We start from the raw sequence: 20,224 nt of genomic DNA on the forward strand, positions 1-20,224 counted from the left end.
TCATTGTTTTACTGATTACTAGGCAGGCTTTTTGTGGTCTCTCCAAGTGAGTTGCAAAACAAGGCTGCAGATGGGATGGCAGCAAGGCTAACGTTACTTGGGGCATAATTCTCTTTCTCAGCTTTCAACTTCTTTAAAGTGACCACAAGCCTGAACTTTGCTTTCTCTTCTGCTAGTGGAATGTCCCTCTTCTGTGCTGGTTCTGCCGATGTGCCTGGGAGCTCAGTTCAGCTCTCAGCATTCTGAATATGGGTTCAAAGCAGGTAGTCTACTAATATGTCCTTGGTACATATCAAAGCTTATTTTAGATTCTGAACGAATGGGGCACGTTGAAGTTTCTTGTCCTAACTGTAAATGAATCTGTGCCAAACTTACAGACGGACATTAGTCCCAGCAATTACTGACTTTAAGACTTGGGTGAGGGGGTAGCAAGTCTGAGAATACCACTTTCCCTGTGCCAGTCTGTTTTCTTTGCCTCTGTTAATTAACTGACCTGTATTGCCAATAAGCCACAACTAGATGCAACCAAGTCCTTGTTGTGAAGAAGAGGCCAGAATTACCAATCAACTAGAATGTCAATCCTCCTGGTATTTCAAAAAGTCCAGTGATCAAAGGCAGAAAAACATCTCCATCCTCAAAAGGTGGTCTGTGGTCATTCTTCCAAGTCCTGCCAGAAGAGGTCAGATTTGCCATGTCCCTCTTTGGACCTGCTTCTCTAGAGAAAGGGTCAGATTGCCATGCCACTTCCTGGGCAAATACACTCAAAACTCAGTGATTATATCAGCTCCATGTAGCCTCCATGAATATCTTTTAGAGCACCTGAAGACCACTTTTGCTGAAGATTCTTTCCAACTAACTCCAGCCTGATTATGTGTTGTTTTCATATGAATAAATTCCCAAAGGATCAAAGACCAGCACAGTAATGAACATTGTTTTGTTTAAGGAAAATCAGTTTTAAGAATTTAAAATAATCAAGCCATTGAACCCTACTTATCTTTGCTTATCCATTGCTCCCAGGAGGAAACGACACCAAAATTATACCACAGCTAATCCCAAAGCTGCTAACATGGAAGGCAGTATCAAGTGCAGAGTTTAGGATCTCAGTCATAGTTTTCTTTCACTACTTATAAATAATGCTTATTGTCCTTTGAATACCATCTAAGAAGATTGCCTTCTCATTGTATATTGGGAAAGAACAATTAGGCATCAGAACCTACTGTGATACTCAAATTCATTTGTTGTTTTTATAAAACAAGTTTTATACTAGAATGTAATTTCTGTCTCCAAACATTATTTTGGACAATATAGCACTTGAAAGCCTTTCTCCCGATTTTCAGTAGCAGGATAGGCCTGTTTAGATGGCACTGCTTGGCTAGCCTGGAGAGTTTAAAAAATCTTAGGAAAAGACAGTGGGAAATGAGTTCTACAGCACTAGCAAGAAGGTTGCATACAAATAGTTCCCAGAAGTTGAGCTCACCTTGAGACATCTCGGGTTTGGTTTGGTTTGGTCTGGTTTCTAGTAAAAGCAGCTGGCTAACCTTACCTGGAGTTGGAAGGTAAGCCATGTTGGGCCTGGCTAATGCTTGGTTAGAAGATCTCTCAGGCTATATAGTAGTCTGGGAAGTTGAAAAACATCCAGGAAAAAGACAGGGGCAAGCCATTTCCACGTTGCTAAAAAGGCAACTAGGTGGATATGTATATCCAGCTTAGCTCAAAAGAGACTTGACTACCTTGTATCTTTTGTGCTTGTTCTTTAGAAATCTTTCTTGACTTTCATTTAGGGTGGAAGAATTAGAAATCAAAGTTGATTGTGCCGATCAAGTTATCAACCATATTATTCCCAAAATAAAAACAGCTGTTGAAAATTCTTGGGGGGGATATGTGTTCATGTGTGTGTTTATTTATTTGGTAAATGTATACAGGTACTTCTTTGCTGGAGTTTTGCAGGTCATAGAATTTGCTGTGTTACATTTCACCCCATTGTAGTGATATTTATTTTATAATAATTTCATTAAAAACTACAATTAAAAAGATAGAAACCAACAGAAACTAAAAAAAGAATAAGAATTCAGAATTCTCATATTCTGCTGACGTAACCAGATCCGGTTACCCAGTGAAGTCCTTTCTTTATGACTGTCATTGAGAGCTTGTTCTCTCCCTGGAACCAATTAAGGGTTCCATCACGCTTTGCTATACCGTGAACTTAGTTTTGTGATCCCTCACCCAGAGGATTTTGGGTGCAATGGACAACATTTTCGTATGGACTTCACCATCAAATATTTCCAAAGCTGTCTGGACAGTTGACACAATTTACATCATTTGCATAATTACATAATCATTGCAGTTAACTGCATTTGCAACAGTTTACATCATTTCTGTATTGTGTAATTTCACAAATGATATACGGATGCAAATGACTAAATTACATTAATTATAACATAATGTAAATTAAGTTAATTATATAAAATCACATTTAATGGATAGTAATGGATACTGGTTTCTTCCAATTGCTCATAAAAATTGGGATTTTACAGTACAAGAACCTCCATATTCTTCCTCCCCACCACCAAAGAAGGAAAAAAGGAAAAGCATTTTTCTCTTTTCCTCTTTGCTTGATTCCCTAACAGTGTTTTCCCAAATTTGAATGGGCCGAGTGAGAACTTGGAGTCACACAATGAAAGAATAAAAAGGTTCTCACTGCTCCAAGGAGAGAGAGACTCTGGATTCATGCCTGTTTGTTCTAACTGTTTCATAAACCAATCAGTTTGTTCTCTTTGCATTTCGTGATGAGCCTGACATCTGCAAATCCTCCTGTGGCCTGCATCCCACATTTCTCCTCAGTTCCTTCCCTGCAGATGTCTTCCCTTTTCTGTTTTGAAATCATTCCTAACTTTCTTTTCCATCACCTCTTTTCAGATGCTGAAATAGCCCTTTCAAAAGTTAACCAGACGCACGTAACTGTCTAGTCAAGCACCCCCATAAATCGGGTGTTATTTTCCCTGGATCTTGCAGCATTACTGCCTCGTCATCAGTCAACCAATAATATTTATTCCGTCAATGACCCGCAAAATTTAAAAGGACAAAAACAAAGTAAAACAAAGAAATACATGTTTTCGTCGTGTTTTTTGTATTTTAGGTATGGTTCTAATTCTTTAGCTCTAACAGGATCCTCAGTGTAAGGTGTAATCCTAATTCTGTTTATGTGTGCTGCGGGCATACTTCAGTTGTTTCATAAATCCAATACTGCTTTTTGGAGCTTGTCTTTTGGATATCAAATTTTCCTTAGGTATTGGTGGTTTAAGACCCCAGGTCATGCACATGGCAAAGCATCTCAGGGGAGGAAACTCAGCATCTGGTCATGTCCATGGGTTCCAGACTTCAGGCAGTCACTGACTGCAAAGGATTTTCATCCAGGTCTTAAAGGCAATCCTTAAGTTTGTAATGATGTTGGTGTGTTCCATTACTTATGAGCCACCAACGATGGGGGTGTGTGTATGCCACTGGCTGTACTTCCTGAATGGTTAGTGCCCCACTTTTGTCAAACCCCTTGAGTGACAGCTGAAAGACCTGACTTCGCTCCCATCTGGGTGTGTTTCCTTGCAGTTTCAATGTGGTGGTGTACAGAGGCCAAATGCCAAAACAGTTGTCCTTCTTCCAACATTTCTGGTCTTGACTGTAGGCAGTACCTGGATGAGGGCTTATCCATTTTGGCACCCTTGCTGTGAAACTCTTTGCCTTAGCGGCAAAGTGTTCTTGTGTTGCCTGCTTCAAAACAGAAAGGAAATCTCACTTAGTTTTCACAATTGTGCTTGCTTGAAAGACACCAGGAAGAATAAAAAAGGGAATTGGTGTTCCATGTGGCCCCTGTGACTGCAGATTGTGTATCCCTCACTTCAACTTCTGCTCCTGATTAGTTGCTTTTTAGCATGGGTCTAAGAACGTGTTGTTTTGTAAGTTGTTAAATTAATACATTTTAAATTCTGTACTCTTACGTTAGTGCATAAGAGGAAAGTACAGAATTTGAATGAAGAATTATCTAGAAATTACTCAACTAGTTAAATGATATTATTTTTAATATTTCACATATTTCTTCTACAAAAAGAGATTGATGTCATTTCTCCTATATTTTTTTCAAGGGACAAGTTGCATATAAATTATGAAAGATGACTTAAATGATTAGAAATACATACTTCTATGATACACAAGCATTTTCTCAGTAACTTAAATATTGTCAAGCAGGGAGCAAATCAGAGCCAATCAAATTTTATTCCTCTTAAACTTCTCACATACCTTGGTCCAATTATGTACCTGGTCTGTATAGATCTTGTCATAAGAACAGTGTGGTTTTAAAATGAAATACTCATTATTATAGTAAATTTTATTAAGTTGCAAGGAAAGAATAAAAACTACAATAAAAGCAAAAACTACCAAAAAAAGAAAAAAACTTTAAAAAGTGCAGAAACACAAGAGAATATATATTTTTTAATTTACAGGAAGATGTGGTTTCTGACTTTTAACATCAAGGGTATGCAAAATTTCCATAATCAATCTCTTACTCTATATTAAGCCAAAACACCACATTATTTCTATAAATCATTCCCCTTTAACACATAATAAAAATCATTAAGTACAGTTACTCCTCCCCCTTATGTTAAAATGAAGAGAAAAAAAATAAATATAAAGCTCCTAAACATCTTTCTCCCCTCCAAAAGATAAAACATATTTAATTATTCCCTTCCTACCACTGTTCTATAGATTTCTGTCTACTATAATAAAAATCAAATTAAAAGGCACGTAAGTTGTCAGCTATTATACTTAATGGTATAACAGTTTTAATAATCTCAGTCTTAGTAAACCCAAGGTGGGACGCGGTGGCGCTGCGGGTTAAACCGCTGAGCTGTCGATCGGAAGGTCGGCGGTTCGAAACCGCGCAGCGGGGTGAGCTCCCGTTGCTAGTCCCAGCTCCTGCACACCAAGCAGTTCGAAAACATGCAAATGTGAGTAGATTAATTGGTACCACTTCGGTGGGAAGGTAACGGCGTTCCGTGAGTCATGCTGGCCACATGACCCGGAAGTGTCTATGACAACGCCGGCTCTAAGGCTTAGAAACGGAGATGAGCACCGCCCCCTAGAGTCGGACACGACTGGACTTTACGTCAAGGGAAACCTTTACCTTTACCTTTAGTAAACCCAAAATCTTAATAAACACAAAGAACAAAGCCAATTCAAAACAGTAAGTCCTAATCCTTAAAGACAAATAACGTCAGTCACATCCTTAAGGCAAACCAAATAAACATTCTTCAAACCTTATCCCACTTCAAAATAAACCAGAGCGGTAACATATTCCCAAGATATGCACAGAGCTTTCTTGTTAAGAAAATCAAACAGCCCAGCTGCCCCACTCCAAAATTCCAGGTTCTTTTCATGGCATTCCATCAGGAGATCGACCCTACTTACAGCTTGCAAATCACTCTCTCCCCTAGATTTCTCCAGCTCCATTATCCAATCTTCATCCAGCATCTTGACAGAAAGCTCAGTCTTAAAAGAAACATTTCTATTGCTCTTAAATTCCTCAATTTCATCCACCAGATCCCCAACCTGATGGCACATTTTAGCTCTCATATTTTCCACAATGTCCCGGATATCTTGCATAAAGGATTGATAAAAATCAGAAGATATTTGTTTGAAGTCCTGGTGAAGGTCAGAAAGGATCTGTTTGAAATCCTCCATGTCTCATGCAGTAGATTATGGTGCCCGCTAGGAACTTAATCAGCGAGAGTCAAAGATAAAGGAAAGTTCCAAAGTTTTTTACACAGAGTGAAAGTTAATAGCAGACTGTTCTCGAGGGAAAGTGAGGGCAGAAAGCTGAAAGTTCAGATCAGCTGATTCATCGTGTAGGAAAATGCTAATATCTTCAAATTTAAAACAGAAATAATAACAGGAAGACAATTATTTACTCAATCTATAAAATTTCCTTTGGAAGGAAAATGAAATTCAACACTTAAAGAAAATTTAAAATGTAATTCCCAAAATAACGTTAATCACCAAGAGAAACAACTTCTCGCCGTAGAAAGTGTCATGAGTACTGATGGCGAGCAGGAGGGGGCCTCTATCCAGGGGGGAAAACGCATGCGTAGTACTGAGGAATTAAGCAGCCATTCGAAGAGACACAGATCAGACCCGCCTTAACCTTTGGGGTTTATCTGTCTGGGTTTTTCCCACGCTTCTTCAGTTTGTTAGGATTTTCTGTCTTATGTAGCAGTAATAAACACTAGAGACATATTCCTCGTCTCAGCGTGATTCCTGACTGTTAGGACATCAATCCTAACAAACTCCTACTCCCATTGAAAGAGGGAGGAACAAAGAAAAATAAAGGAGAGACGTTTGGGAAAATGTCTTCGGAAAACCAGGAAATTCAGCAAGCCATCCAACAATTGGCAGCAGCCCTGCAACAACACCAACAACAAGTAGATCTCCAGATCAACACATTACAAGCAGCTATGCTACAGCAGTTACAACTAGTTAACCAGCTCCGGTTAACCCACAACCGGTGCCAGCAGCAGCAGCAGCAGCTCCACCAGTAGTCTTGAGATCCCAGGGCAGTCTACCAGAGAAGTTTGGAGGAGAAGCAGGACAGTTGAGAACTTTTCTCACACAGTGCACAATGTTTTTCGACAGCAGACCGGCAGAGTTTCCCACAGACAGAACCAGAGTCACCTTCATTTTAAGTCTGCTAAAGGGCCCAGCAGCCAAATGGGCTATTCCCATGGTGGAGAACAACGACCCAATTCTCAACGACTACCAGAATTTTCTGGCAGGGTTCCGAGCACACTTTGACGACCCGATCAGAGAGGCCACTGCCAACCGGGAAATTCGGAAGCTCAAGCAAGGCAACAAGAGAGTGGGAATCTACATTGCTGATTTCAAGCTGTTAGCAGGAGATCTGGACTGGAATGAGAGTGCCTTGAAAGACCAATTCAAACAGGGGCTGGATGAAGAAATTAAAAATGAATTAGTGTGCCAGGGAACACCAGCTACCCTAGAAGGTTTATATCAGTTGTCTGTGGTCATAGCTGCCAGGCTAGAAGAGCTCAGACAGATGCAGCCGGGGAGAGGCAGGGGCCTCTGGGCACTTCCAGGATTTCCAGCTCTCTCTGCAGCATCTCCTTACTCAGGACCAGAGGAGCCGATGCAGATCGGGGCGAGCAGGAGGCTTATTTCCAAGGCTGAGAGACAGAGAAGGAGAGAAAGAGCCCTCTGTTTCTACTGCGGAGTCCAGGGGCACATGGTGAGAGCTTGCCCAGCGAGAAGCCAAGCAAATTCCATAAGAGCCCCAGGGCAAGCAGCTGAACCAAGAGCCACCTCCGCCTCTACTTCCAATCAGGGAAACTCCATCGGTCTCCCTCCACAGAGCTCAGCAGGGAGACCATTGATCAATTAAGAAGGGCTCATTCCGAGGATTCCAGGCAATCCTTTTACTACTTACCAGTCATAATGCACGTAAACCCAGAGCACCAGGTCAAGCTAGAGGCCCTCGTGGATTCTGGAGCTTCCACCAATTTTATTGATGTACAGACTGTACAAGACTTCAACATCCTGACCATAGAATTGCCACGTCCCATAGAAGTGGAGACCATTGACGGCCAGCCCCTCAAGGCAGGGCCTATTAGAAGGTTCACAGAACCTTTGCAACTAACAATGGGAGACCACACTGAGTGGATCAACTTTATGTTACGACATCACTTAATGTGCCTATAGTCCTGGGCACACCTTGGCTGAAGCTCCACAACCCATTGTTGAACTGGACTATGGGAGCAATCTCCTTCCCAGCTAAGGAATGCCAGCACCACAAGATTCAAGCCTCTCTCCTCTGTCCAGCAACCAACGAAGCCACAGAAGCAGGGGGGGTCCAGTTGCCATCCAAGTATGCAGATTTCGCAGATGTTTTCAGCGAACAAGAGGCCACAGCACTACCCCCCCCCCATAGGGACTGTGATTGCACCATTGAGTTGATACCAGGAGCCAAGATTCCAGCAAGGAAACAATATCCCATGTCCCCCAAGGAACTAGCCACCTTAAAGGATTACTTGGATTCTAATCTCCAAAAGGGTTTCATCCGACCATCTACTTCCCCAGCGTCTGCTCCTACCTTCTTCGTACCAAAGAAGCCTGACCCGTTGGCACCGGCAAACCAGGAGGCACCCATGAGAGTGGTACATGATTTCAGTTCCCTCAATAAACTCACGATAAAAGAAAATTATCCCCTCCTGCTAATATCTGATCTGCTGGATCGCTTACAGAAAGCACACATTTTTACTAGGTTGGACCTCAGGAATGCGTACAATCTGATCCGGATGAAAGAGGGGCATGAATATCTGACTGCCTTCAATACCAGGTTTGGTAAATTTGAGTACCTTGTTTTGCCCTTTGGCTTGTCTAATGCAGGAGCCATATTTTCCCAATTTATGAATCAAATTTTCATAATGCATTCAGATGCTTCCGATAGTGCCATTGGGGCAGTGTTATTGCAATATACAAACAACACCGAGAATACATTGCTTCCTTGTGCCTTTTTTTCACGCATGCTCTCACCAGCAGAGAGAAACTATGATGTTTTTAACAAGGAGTTGCTAGCAATTAAAGCAGCATTTCAAGAGTGGAGGCACTGGCTAGAAGATGCAACCTTTCCTGTGAAAGTTTGCACCGATCACAAGAATTTACAGCTTCTACAAAACACCAGATCCCTCACCCTACGCCAAATCAGATGGAGCCAGTTTTTCTCCTGTTTCAATTTTGTTGTTTCTTATGTTCCTGGGGTGCAGAACTGTTTGGCAGATGACCTCTCTCGATCCATTCAGGCAACCCCCGCTACTCACCAGGAGGTACAGGCTACTATATTACAACCTCACAACTTTCAGCAATCTATGAGGGGGAACCAGACAGAGATTTTAGCAGCAGGCAGACAAGCAGAGGACCTATTTACAAGAGTCAGAGCTCAGCAGCAACAGGACCCGTATGCCAGGGCCAGGATGGATGACCTCCAGAGGGGTCCACAAGACACTGCCTCCCCCTTTAATGTGGAGGCAGGAATCCTCTGGCATAGCGGGCGATTATACATTCCCCCCTCATTGAGGGAAGAAGTACTGAGACTTTGCCATGACCATCAAACGGCAGGCCACGGAGGTGTTTTCAAAACTCTCCATAGAGCTCTGAAAGACTACTGGTGGCCTAAGATGACTGCAGACATAAAGGGTTACGTTGCTTCTTGTACCTGCAGACGAGCCAAGCCTCTCCCGGGGAAGCCCACAGGACTCTTGCAACCCCTCCCCACCCCCAGTAGGCCTTGGGATACAATCTCCATGGATTTCATCACTGATTTACCCCTGGTCTAGGGGCTGACTTCCATACTAGTGGTGGTGGACCTTTTCACTAAAATGACACATTTTATTCCTTGCAAGGGCCTCCCACCTGCGCAAGCTACAGCGCAGTTGTTCATGGACCGTGTTTTTCGGTATAGAGGCATGGTGAATCACTTGGTGAGTGACAGAGGCCCTCAGTTCACTTCCAGGTTCTGGAGGGCACTTTTCCAGTCATTAGGGATCCAGATCCACCTGTCATCAGCGCATCATCCTGCTAGTAACGGGCAAGCCAAGAAAATTAACCAATGGTTACAGCAGTATCTCAGGTGTTACACCACTTATCAGCAAGACAATTGGCCAGCCCTGCTCCCCATGGCAGAATTTACTTATAACAACTCTGTGCAATCCTCTACCAAGATGTCTCCTTTCCAAGCACTCTATGGGGTTAACCCTCGGGTGTTGCCCACCTCCTCCCAGCAGGGAGCTGTTCCAGCCGCGGCTGATTTTCTTAAAGAGCAACAAGCCGCACAGGAGTTGTTAAAGGAGCAGCTGAACAGGGCAAAGAGTGCTTACAAGAGAGCTGCAGATGCTCACAGACAAGAGCAGCCAGCGATTGCAGTAGGAGACAAAGTGTGGCTCTCTACCAAGTTTTTGACCTCTACCAGGCCCTCTAAGAAGTTGGACTCTAAGTTTGTGGGCCCTTTCACCGTGGTACAGCAGATAAATCCAGTGGCTTATTGCTTAAAGCTGCCAGCATCCATGAAAATCCATCCAGTCTTTCACAGAGCCTTGCTAGCCAAGGACCCTCCCCCAAGTGCCTTACGATCGCAACTGCCCCCCCCCCACCTCCAGTAATTGTGGAGGGGAGGAGGAGTACGAAATTGAGGAAATTCTGGACTCTAGGAGGAGAGGAAGGGGCATCCAACATTTAATACACTGGAAAGGGTACCCTGAGGAAGAGCGCACGTGGGAGAATGCCAGAGATGTACATGCACCAATGCTGGTTCATCAATTCCATCAGCTTTTCCCTCACAAACCCAAGCCTCACACTCTACCAGAGATTCCTCACTTGGCTGAGCAAGCAGAGGAATCCCAAGCACAGGAGTTCGTAAGTTTGCAGCCCCCACCCCCGCCTGAAGCCTTGAGACCAGGAACAGAGAAGGAGGGAGAGCCGCAGCCCTCCACCTCGGGCTTGCATTTCCCAAGGGGGAGGGGGGAAGAATCTTCTAATTATCTAGCTATTTTCCAGCAGCAGCCACCTGGGCCAGAAGCCTTATCAGACCTGGAGAGCAGCACTGATTTGTCCTTGGAGGAGTTTTCCTTCGAAGAATTTCCATCGTTGCCCAGTTCCCATGGGAGCTTGGAAGGACAGATGGACTCTTATCAGACCTCTGGAAGGGAGGGGGCTGAAATGGAATGTGAATCTGGAGGGGAGGGTGATGTCATGAGTACTGATGGTGAGCAGGAGGGGGCCTCTATCCAGGGGGGAAAAACGCATGTGTAGTACTGAGGAATTAAGCAGCCATAAAGAGACACAGATCAGACCCGCCTTGACTTTTGGGGTTTATCTGTCTGGGTTTTTCCCACGCTTCTTCAGTTTGTTAGGATTTTCTGTCTTATGTAGCAGTAATAAACACTAGAGACCTATTCCTCATCTCAGCGTGATTCCTGACTGTTAGGACAGAAAGCCTCTCTTAGGGTACATACACTTAAAAAAAACACAAGTTGGTGATTTAGAAATGGGGTGGCCGGTTTTAGTGTCCCTTTAAGGCTACAGCACAGGTTGGAAATGATGACATCCCTGCCTCCCTGGAGCTCTTACCGTCGACCACAAAACGCTGTTTGCGATCTGCTGGCTACAAGCCACCATTCCAGAGTACTGATGGGATGATTCCTTGAGTTCTCCTTGATCTTGAGAACGGTTCTGGGCTTCAGGAAAGCCTGCCTGAGCCCCAAAAAAGCTGCCACGCTGCCCAGTCCACCTGCTGAAACAGCGGGCACAGCCACTCAGAATGCCATTTCCACCGGAAGCCCCTGAAATACTCAAATACTGATATGGAACTATAAGACATTGTTTTAACTTAGTGTTTATTTCTTTAAAATTTTCTATACAGCAAATAGGTGCATGCTGTTGAGTCAGTTTATCTGTATATACCAAGTTCCAGATCAGCGTATTTTCCTTAAGGAAATTGTATTGATCCACTGATGCAATTAAATTCAAAGCAACTGAATACAGCAGTCCCTTAGTCAAACACTGCAGTTGTAACTTAATGGAAGTTTTATATACTGATAGTTGCAGAATACAGTGTCTTGTTACAGCAAATAAAGATAGTACAGCATCCATTTGTATTAGCCACGTTCTTTAAATGTAATTGCCTTGTGATTTAGAGGCTGTTGTATAGTCTAGCCCAGTGACACAAGTATAAAAATACATTTTTTAAAAAAATGAACAGAATCTTCCAAGATTGCCAAGTAGCCCAATATTACAGTGATACCAACCTTGTTCAAGAATCTTGAATATTTTCAAGATATTGTTTGAAGTCTCAAAAGATCTCATACACAAACTTTGAAATTTGATGAGGGTACAGCAGTTTTAATTTTTATGTAATTGTTGGGATCCCCTGAGTACCACATTGCTGATTGCTGATTTAGCACAATTTGTATTTGGTGCAGAAGGAACTGCTTTTTAGTTTTTTATTCCAGTGTAGCTCCTTTATATCTGGGTGAACTGGAACTGAAAATCTGAGGATGTCGTAGCCAAAGAAATTTTCAGAGCTTTTTTTCAGTAAATCAAAAATCTGTGCCTTGTGTATGTGCATTTTTGTTCATCTATGCCAATAACAGCCTATTATTATTGACTGTTGCCTTTTAAGACAGAGTTAAAAACAGTTTGAAAACAGAGATTTCTTTTTAAAAATTTATCAGGATCTTAGTTTGGATGCCACCCAATAGTATGTCCTTTAATACCCATGTATCTCTCCTTGTAAATCTACAGTAGATATTTTAATAGGTTCCTTCATAATTGCCATGGAACAAATAAAATATTCTCTTGTGCTTTTTCCGATGTCCTGTTTCTGCCTCTGTTTGCCAGAGGCATACAGCAGGATGCAAACTATAGTCTGCAGTGTTTTTTGAAACTCATTAGCAGCCCCAGATGGCTACTTTGGAGATTGAGGACATAGCACTCCAAGTAAAGTTACCTAATTTTTAACTCTGATGCTTTTTCCAATATAAATTTCCCATCTATGATTCCTACTTCTTTCTGCAGAGGATAGTACTGATTATTCTGGAACCATAATTTTGTTGCTTTGAAACAAAATTCTGTCAATATGATGGTTTTGAGAATATTACACTTTCTCTAAAATTCTCCTTTATTCTATTTATTCTATACAGACCCTTTCTTCCTATTACAGAGGTGGATTTGAACCGAAAATGAATGTTCGAGAAGCTAGTCTTATTTTAGGTATAAGGTAAGCCTTTTCCCTTGAAACAAAGACTAAGCTGAAAGAAATGCAGTATGAAATTTACTGGGAGGACTATAACTATTGTTAACAATAACTATAGTGCGGATAGAGCACTCCAAAAGAAATGGCATTCATAGCTATCCCATTACACTTTTGAAATACAGTTAAGTTTATGTGTTTTTATATAGTGCTTATTTGAATCTGTTATGCAAGATGTGTTACAAAATAAATTAATGGAATTTAAACAGTACAAGAGGAATGGGGATGGAAATGGAAAATTAGCAAACAGTTACTGGTTTTACGTATTAATTTAAAATATTAACTCTTGTATTATTTAAAATGCACTGTCAACTACTCCCTTTACATGCCTCTATGTGTAAATGTACACAGAATTATGTCAGCCCTACCCAGAAATCCGCATACATGTGAGTCCAGTATGTGGATGTGTGTAGAATTTCTACCCTGATGCCCTTACTCACCAGCTGCTTGCAAAGACTTTTGTGTGGGCCAGGAAGGTGCAAGTAGACTGTATCTATAATCAGAAATTCAGATAAGGTGGAGTTTCTGATTGTGTTTATATCCACCTCAGACTTAACTCTACCGCGTAGAAGTTATATAAAACTCAGGAACCAGTTTCTCCTGTCTGATCACTTTGAAGTTAGTTTTGGAAAGAACCAAGCAAATTTTATATGTAATGAGCTGTAATTCTGGCTCTTGTGCTGAAGGGGTGTTGGAGATCTGTTTTCTTTGTATGAGCCAGGCTGGGAGTTATTTTTTTCTCTGTCGTAGCCAGCCCTGAAGAATCTGCCCCCACCTGCTTCATATGCAGAAGATTCTTCGGCTGGTCCTTGTCTTTCCCAAAAGGGAAGGGCTCAGGATGGTTCAACCGAAGTTGCATTTCCTGGCATTCCAGTGGAGCATTGACAGGTGTGTCTCCTGATGCTGGGAGGCTGTATTTTCTCCATCACTGCAGTAGAAAGACTGAATGGCAGATTCAGCTTGGGCAGCGTTCAGCACCATTCTGTGGTCAGTTTACAATGTGGAAAGTACTAAATCTACTAGAGAAAACCTGAGCAGATAGAAGTTGCCCTGTTGTGCAGTTGGCTGTTGAAATGTCCCAAGTCATATTTCTCCAGGCCTTTGGCCTCTGCATAGGTTTTGGAATTCAGCCATTCCTGGCAGTCCGGTTTCCTACCAGCAAGCCAGCCTAGGTGGTTAACCCCGTGTGTAAGTGTGGGTGCACCACTGTCACATCTCCCCGTTTTTTTCCCCTTGAAGGATGTAGTATTGTCTTTTGCCACCAGATGGCAAAGATCTCTAGATTTTTTGTCTTCTGAAGCAAAGCAATTGCTAGTTTTCAGCCTGCAAGAGTCACAATTTATGGTAAGCACTCTAAATATATTTTTACAGTCCATCTGCTGGCAAGGCCAAGATTAGAAATGCTCACAGGCGAATCATGATTTTGAACCACCCAGATAAAGGTATGTTCAGAGTCCTTCCTGGGGGCGGGAGATGGGTGGTAGCAAAAATTCGAGAAATAAATAAATGTTTTGTGTTTCATAAAGATTTGTTGGATAAGTAACATGCTCTTGGTCTCTCTGTCACTGCTCTGTAATTAATCTTACCCAGATTTTATGCACCGTATTTCAAAGCAAACTTTCAAATGTTTGTATAAAATGCTTGTATAAAACAGTCAGCATCCAGATTCCACGAACCATGGCAGGGAGTGTAATGGCTGCCTTTTGGGTCATTCACTTGATTACGATTCTAACTAGCTGTCAAGTACTGAATGTCTGGAACTGATACGTCAAACTGTTAGATTTTGAAGAAAGAAAAATATTCGCCAAGAAAAATATTCACCACGACACTCCGAAAAACAATGCCCTTTTCTTGAGCAGAACCTTTAGTCATAAATAAGGAAGGGAGGAAAAAACTTTTTGAGAAAAACGTTATACAAACAACGAATCTGTATTAATTTTTTAGTGCTGTTGAAGACCATATAGCTTGTCACAGATGTTTTAATGAGCCAAGTTTTTTAATGCAAGCAGATCTCCCCAAAAAGCTCTTATTATAACTTTAACTACACCACAGCTGGTTGAGAAGGAAGCCCATATGTTCATTGCTGTACTTTGTACTTTGAAACAACAGATGGTCGAGAGCTACACAGTATTTAAAAAGCCAAAACGGGGGGAGTGAAGATTTTTGTATCTGGCTGACAGATTTATTGTCTGTTCCTTTTCATTTCAGGAATATAAAATTAATTCTGACCTCATTAAGGCGAAAGGTGTAGAATGCTGTTGATCTCATTGATGGTGCTGATTTAATAAATAACATCATTTCTTGGGGGGTTTGTATGCGTTGAGCTGGGGACATTCACAGACTAAAATTTGGATGTGAACAAAGAATTGTGATTTTGATTAAACAGTGATCAAAATACTGCCACTCTGGCTTAATGTGGCAAGATTGGATTCTGTCAGGTGTCATGGGCTGAGTGAGGGACTTCGGTCTATTGTTTTAAAGAGGCTGTTTTCCATTAAGTGCAGTGCACTGCAGGAAGCAGAGAGTGGTTTCTGCTGAACTGTCTACCCCTTAGTCCATTGCATATGTACTCTAAGCCAGGGTTCCTCAACCTTGGCAACTGTAAGCTGTGCGGACTTCAACTCCCAGAATTCTGGGAGTTGAAGTCCGCACAGCTTACAGTTGCCAAGGTTGAGGAACCCTGCTCTAAGCCTTTCGAGAGAGGAAGAGATTCTTTCTCCCGTCACCTGTCCTCATTGGTCCTTCCCAGGGGTCAGATTTGGCAGTGTATTTCAAATTTTAGCTGACCAATAACTTCCTGCACAGAATATTTTCCTAGCCCTGTCCCATACATGTGGAGAGACACCTTCTTGCAATTTTGAGAGTGCCCCTTGAGGGAGATGCTAATATGGACCTCAGTCAATGCTATCCCTGGGTGTCTAAAGAGCCGGTACACTGTTATGTCTGCTCTATTGGAGTAGGGCCAATACTTGAAGCCCCAGTTCACTTCTGAGCTCAGTGTGACTTGGGGTCAATTTCTTTCTCCCTGCCTGACCTATATGGTAGGTTTGGAGGCTGCAATGGAAGGAGATGGCCAAGTTTATGCCCTTGAGCTGTCAGATGTGTATTAGGGATATGCAGCGCTTTGGATCTGAGGTCCAAAAAGCACTTTGGAGTGTGAATGTAGAACTGTCTGCAATGCCTTAAAGCTGAGGTGCATGTTCCTGCTGAACCTTGGCATAGGTTACATAAAATGCATGTAATATAATAACTGGTGCCAGAAGCAGTGTGAATGGCAGAGGTGTGTGGTCTCTTTAATGGAAAATTGTTTTGAGCAAAAAACTAGGGATGAATTAATACTGAATGATTTTACAAGTTTTAAAGTTATTCCGCTGATTAATTCCAGATTGAATAGCTCTGGAGCACTGTCTTTTTAGTTTTTTCGCATCTGTAGAATTATATCTGCTTCTATAACAAATTATCTTTTGAAAGTCCTGGTTTCTCTGCACAAAGATTTTTGCCAGGTGTTGTTCATAGTTGGAGTAATCTAATCCATCCAGATACACAGTATTTGTGCTGATTTTGAATTCTATGCATGTACTGCTAGTAGAGATATAGTAATAACTTCTAAGCCATTTGTAGACCTACTTTAGGATGGGATTCTCCCATTTCCCCTGAGCTTGGGCTCCAGTCAAATGACTATCTATGCCCACCTGAGTTACATATGGGTGAAAAGTAACTTTAATGTACAACTGACAGCCGCTAAACCCAGGCATGGCTTTCACATGGCCTCAGAAGTGCTTTTTATAAACTATGCATTTCATCTAAATCAGCTGTAACATTGATTAGTTGTGCTTGGTTCTTCCTCAGTGTGTTATTCCACTGAACAGATGCTGAGGAAAGGTTGTTTGTGACATTCTGTTGTGGAAGACACGTTTTCACTGACAGGCATCTAGGTGTGTGCTACTCTGTGGTGAACTCATGACAGTCGAGTTTCAAATGTTTTCAGCAGTAAGAGGCAGATGGCTGGCACTTGAGGGAGAAGTTAAAAAAAAAAAAACCTCCAAACTCTAGACTACTGAACTGTAATCAAATTGTTAGATGGACTGGAAAGAAATGACAGTGTTGAGGACTGGGAACGGGAGAGCATTCTACGCTTACGGAGTTTTAATCTGACATTCCTGGCTGATACATCTGTGCCTTAATTCAAGAATGGGACACAACTACTATCTGCATGTCCTTTTTCTGAAACAGATTGTATTAAAATAAAAATCCCTTAGATGGGGTTTTCTGTGCCGTCCAAAAATAAATAGCGAATGCTGGGATGTCTCAAATTTTCTGTGGTCTGATACTGGTCTTACGTTACCTGGACCATGATGAACTGGTGTGGCAGGACAAATCCTGGAATAGATATCATATCATCTTATTATAGAAGGCAGTTGTCCTAGTCTTCTGCTAGAGTTCAAGCACCAGTCACAGACCGTGAAGACGTTGAAAACATCATTATAGAGCTTCATTCCCAGTCCTCTGCCTCTGTCCCATGTCCTGAAATACTGGATGTTTCTCCTCAGCCACTCCTGATGGACCAATAAATGCAATCTTACATTGTTTGCTTATAGAGAAAGCAGCCATATCTGTGGATCTTCCAAAAACTTCATTTCACAGTGGGATTAATCTCTGAATGCAGTCGGATTAGAGTTATAGGGTCCATTTCTTGGCTGAGAAAGAATAATTGCCCCCAAAATCATTGAATTTATGGTAATCGCTTAAATAAATTTCTTACTTGAAAATCAATACAACTTTATAAGATGGTATATAAAATATCTTTCCCATAACTAATGACCATATTATTATGTTAGATCCAGCATTACATACTATTCACTTCCCTTTGTTTTCTCTGTCTTTTCTCTTTAGGTGGTTCACCATACTTGGCAACAAAAATCAACGAAGCAAAGGATCTGTTGGAATCAAGCAGGAAACATTAGAGCCTTTCACCGCATGTCAGAAATTTTAAGAGGCCATGCAACAGCTTTTTGCTTTCTCATTTGTACTGGACCGCAGTGTGGAAACCAGGCTTTGGTTTGTTAATAAAGTGTCAACAATATTTGGAGATGCAGTTTCAAAGAGTTCATGATAAAAGCTGATTCTACTCTACAAACCACATTTGTGGCCTCCTTAGGTGGATATTACCCTTGAAGTGTAAGACCATCATGCAGAAAAGTTAGAATTAAAATTATCATTTTATAGTATGTAAAATCCAGGTTTTTAGTTTTTCATCGGCAAAATTTGTCTTTTGTTTTCTTTGGGAAACTAGGAGTGTTGTAGATCATAATAATTATACTGCCCAAATTCAAACTCCTGTTCCACCATGAACGTTATGAAATGGATGCTTCGGACGTGTCAATTTTTCCCCATCCTAAATCTAACTCATAGAGAAGTGGGCAAATCCTCTTTTACCTAAGTTAATTGTTTTTCTATTTTTTATTTTTAGATATTTTAAAATCTAAATTGTCCTCTTGGGTCCCAGCCAAGCATTATTCGTTCCATTGGTGAAGGTTGAAAAGGCCTGCAATCTTGAATGTTTTTTTTACCTTGCTTTTGAATTCATGGATTAAGGTTCTAAATCCAAACCTTGGCTCTTTTTTCCTCAAATTGTGTGGGAATGATGGGATAGTTGAATTTTGGCTGTTGCTGTAAATCCAGTATTGATCGTTGAGAGGCCGCTGATAATCCCCATGTCTTGGGCAATGGAGGAAAAGGCATCTGGTTTGTGCACCAAAGAGGCAACTGCCCCACCACGGGGTCACAGTTGTCCTAAGCTGTCGTCCAGGGGACTGTGGATTCCTTTATGCAGCAGCTTCCAATGACAGTTCATTGTCACCTCTTCTAATGCAATTTCCTGTAAGAGAAAAACAAAGTCTCTCTTTGCCCCCCCAAAAAAATCTTTTCAGAGTCTGTTGATTTGGGGGACTTCACCCAAGCTTGTGGATCCACAACTTACACAGTCCCCAACCCAACACATTGAGTGCACTTCCCAGTTGGAACCTTTCATATTGACACCATAATCTGTCTTTTCTTGATTACTGTGGAAACATGCAGAGTTGCTCAACCTTGATATTACTAATAATCTGAACTAATATATTTATCCTACTCTTGACAATCAGTTACTTCATTAAAAATGATACCATTGTATTCATATTTGTGGGGTGTTTTCAACATCAATATCCTCTCCAATAACATTTTTCCTGTGGCATATTTTTGTCTCAGTCCCTATGTCTTAACTTGGATAAAAGTTGCTGTTAAATGAAGGGTACAAATTTGACATGCTCAATGAAAAGGTTTGATTTACTTTCACTAATGAGACAGGTGTCACTGGGAAAAACAAAGGTGGTTCTTCTCTTTCATAATCTCTGTGTGATCTGGCTTTTTCCTCAAAGCAAAATTGCTCTGGTAAGCCATGAAAAGAATCTTTCGGTTGATTTTGTGAGATGATGTGAGCTGCTAATTCCCATTTGAATGCTTGCTTTTGTTGCTGAGGAAAACTCTGTCAAGAGCTGACATAAAAATGTAATGGAAACAAATGTATATGAAATTGTTGCTGTTGCCTCTGTACTTTAACATTCTCCTTGCTGATGTAATGGCCATCTGTTTCTTATGTGATGGATGGATGGATGGATGGATGGATGGATGGATGGATGGATGGATAGATAGATAGATAGATAGATAGATAGATAGATCCAGCCTGCCTGCCTGCCTGCCTGCCTGCCTGCCTGCCTGCCTGCCTTTTGCTTCTAACTTAATATTTCAGCCTATTTTGTGTGGGTATATTTCATTCTTCCACTTCAAGGTTGGGAAAGGACCTTATCTTTTTCTGTCCTACTCATTTTCTAAACTAGATCTCCTTTAAATTAGGATAAGCTTTAAAGGATCTTCACTTGCTCTCCAAAGATGATGTAATTAGTTTTAACTTCTTGCAGTATTAGTTGTGATAAGAATAGTCACATGTCTGAAAGCAAAGGTTCTTTTCACTTGAGACTTTGAGAACAAGTAACCACAACAGGAACAGTGGCCTTAGACCGTTAGTGTAATTTTGCTATATGCTGGCTTTCCTAAAATTATATTCAGCCTTTCCACTATAATTAATGACCAAGGTTGTCTGCTAACAGTCAAGTTCAAAACGTAAAATTTAATAAATGCAAAATTTCTACTGAAATCCAGTCAATTTAAATTGAACGAATTTGCAATTCATTTTAACAGCCATAAAGCTGGGTAAAAATTCCTTTGCCTGCTGAAGGCAGAACCTGAAATAATAATGCTGGCATGCCTTGGCTTGGAGTACTAAAGTTTGGGAGCAGTCGTGAAGAAGATCCTCCATTATAACCA

At 41.4% G+C, this 20,224-nt stretch overlaps 1 protein-coding gene across 2 annotated transcripts in view; it reads left to right on the top strand.

Moving 5' to 3' along the window:
* The window catches only part of DNAJC15 (DnaJ heat shock protein family (Hsp40) member C15), a 34,922-nt gene extending 15,500 nt beyond the window's left edge, over positions 1-19,422 (top strand). Inside the window, exons 4-6 of one of the 2 annotated variants that reach the window (XM_063304567.1) lie at positions 12,753-12,829; positions 14,234-14,304; positions 17,756-19,422. In XM_063304567.1, the coding sequence (XP_063160637.1) occupies positions 12,753-12,829; positions 14,234-14,304; positions 17,756-17,826 (219 nt within the window). In that variant the 3' untranslated portion in view covers positions 17,827-19,422. The remainder of the gene's footprint in view (positions 1-12,752; positions 12,830-14,233; positions 14,305-17,755) is intronic. The other variant, XM_063304568.1, reaches the window with a different exon arrangement.
* The last annotated feature ends 802 nt before the right edge of the window (positions 19,423-20,224 follow it).

The sequence above is a fragment of the Candoia aspera genome, chromosome 5 (genome assembly GCF_035149785.1).
Source record: "Candoia aspera isolate rCanAsp1 chromosome 5, rCanAsp1.hap2, whole genome shotgun sequence".
NCBI classification, from domain to species: domain Eukaryota; kingdom Metazoa; phylum Chordata; class Lepidosauria; order Squamata; family Boidae; genus Candoia; species Candoia aspera.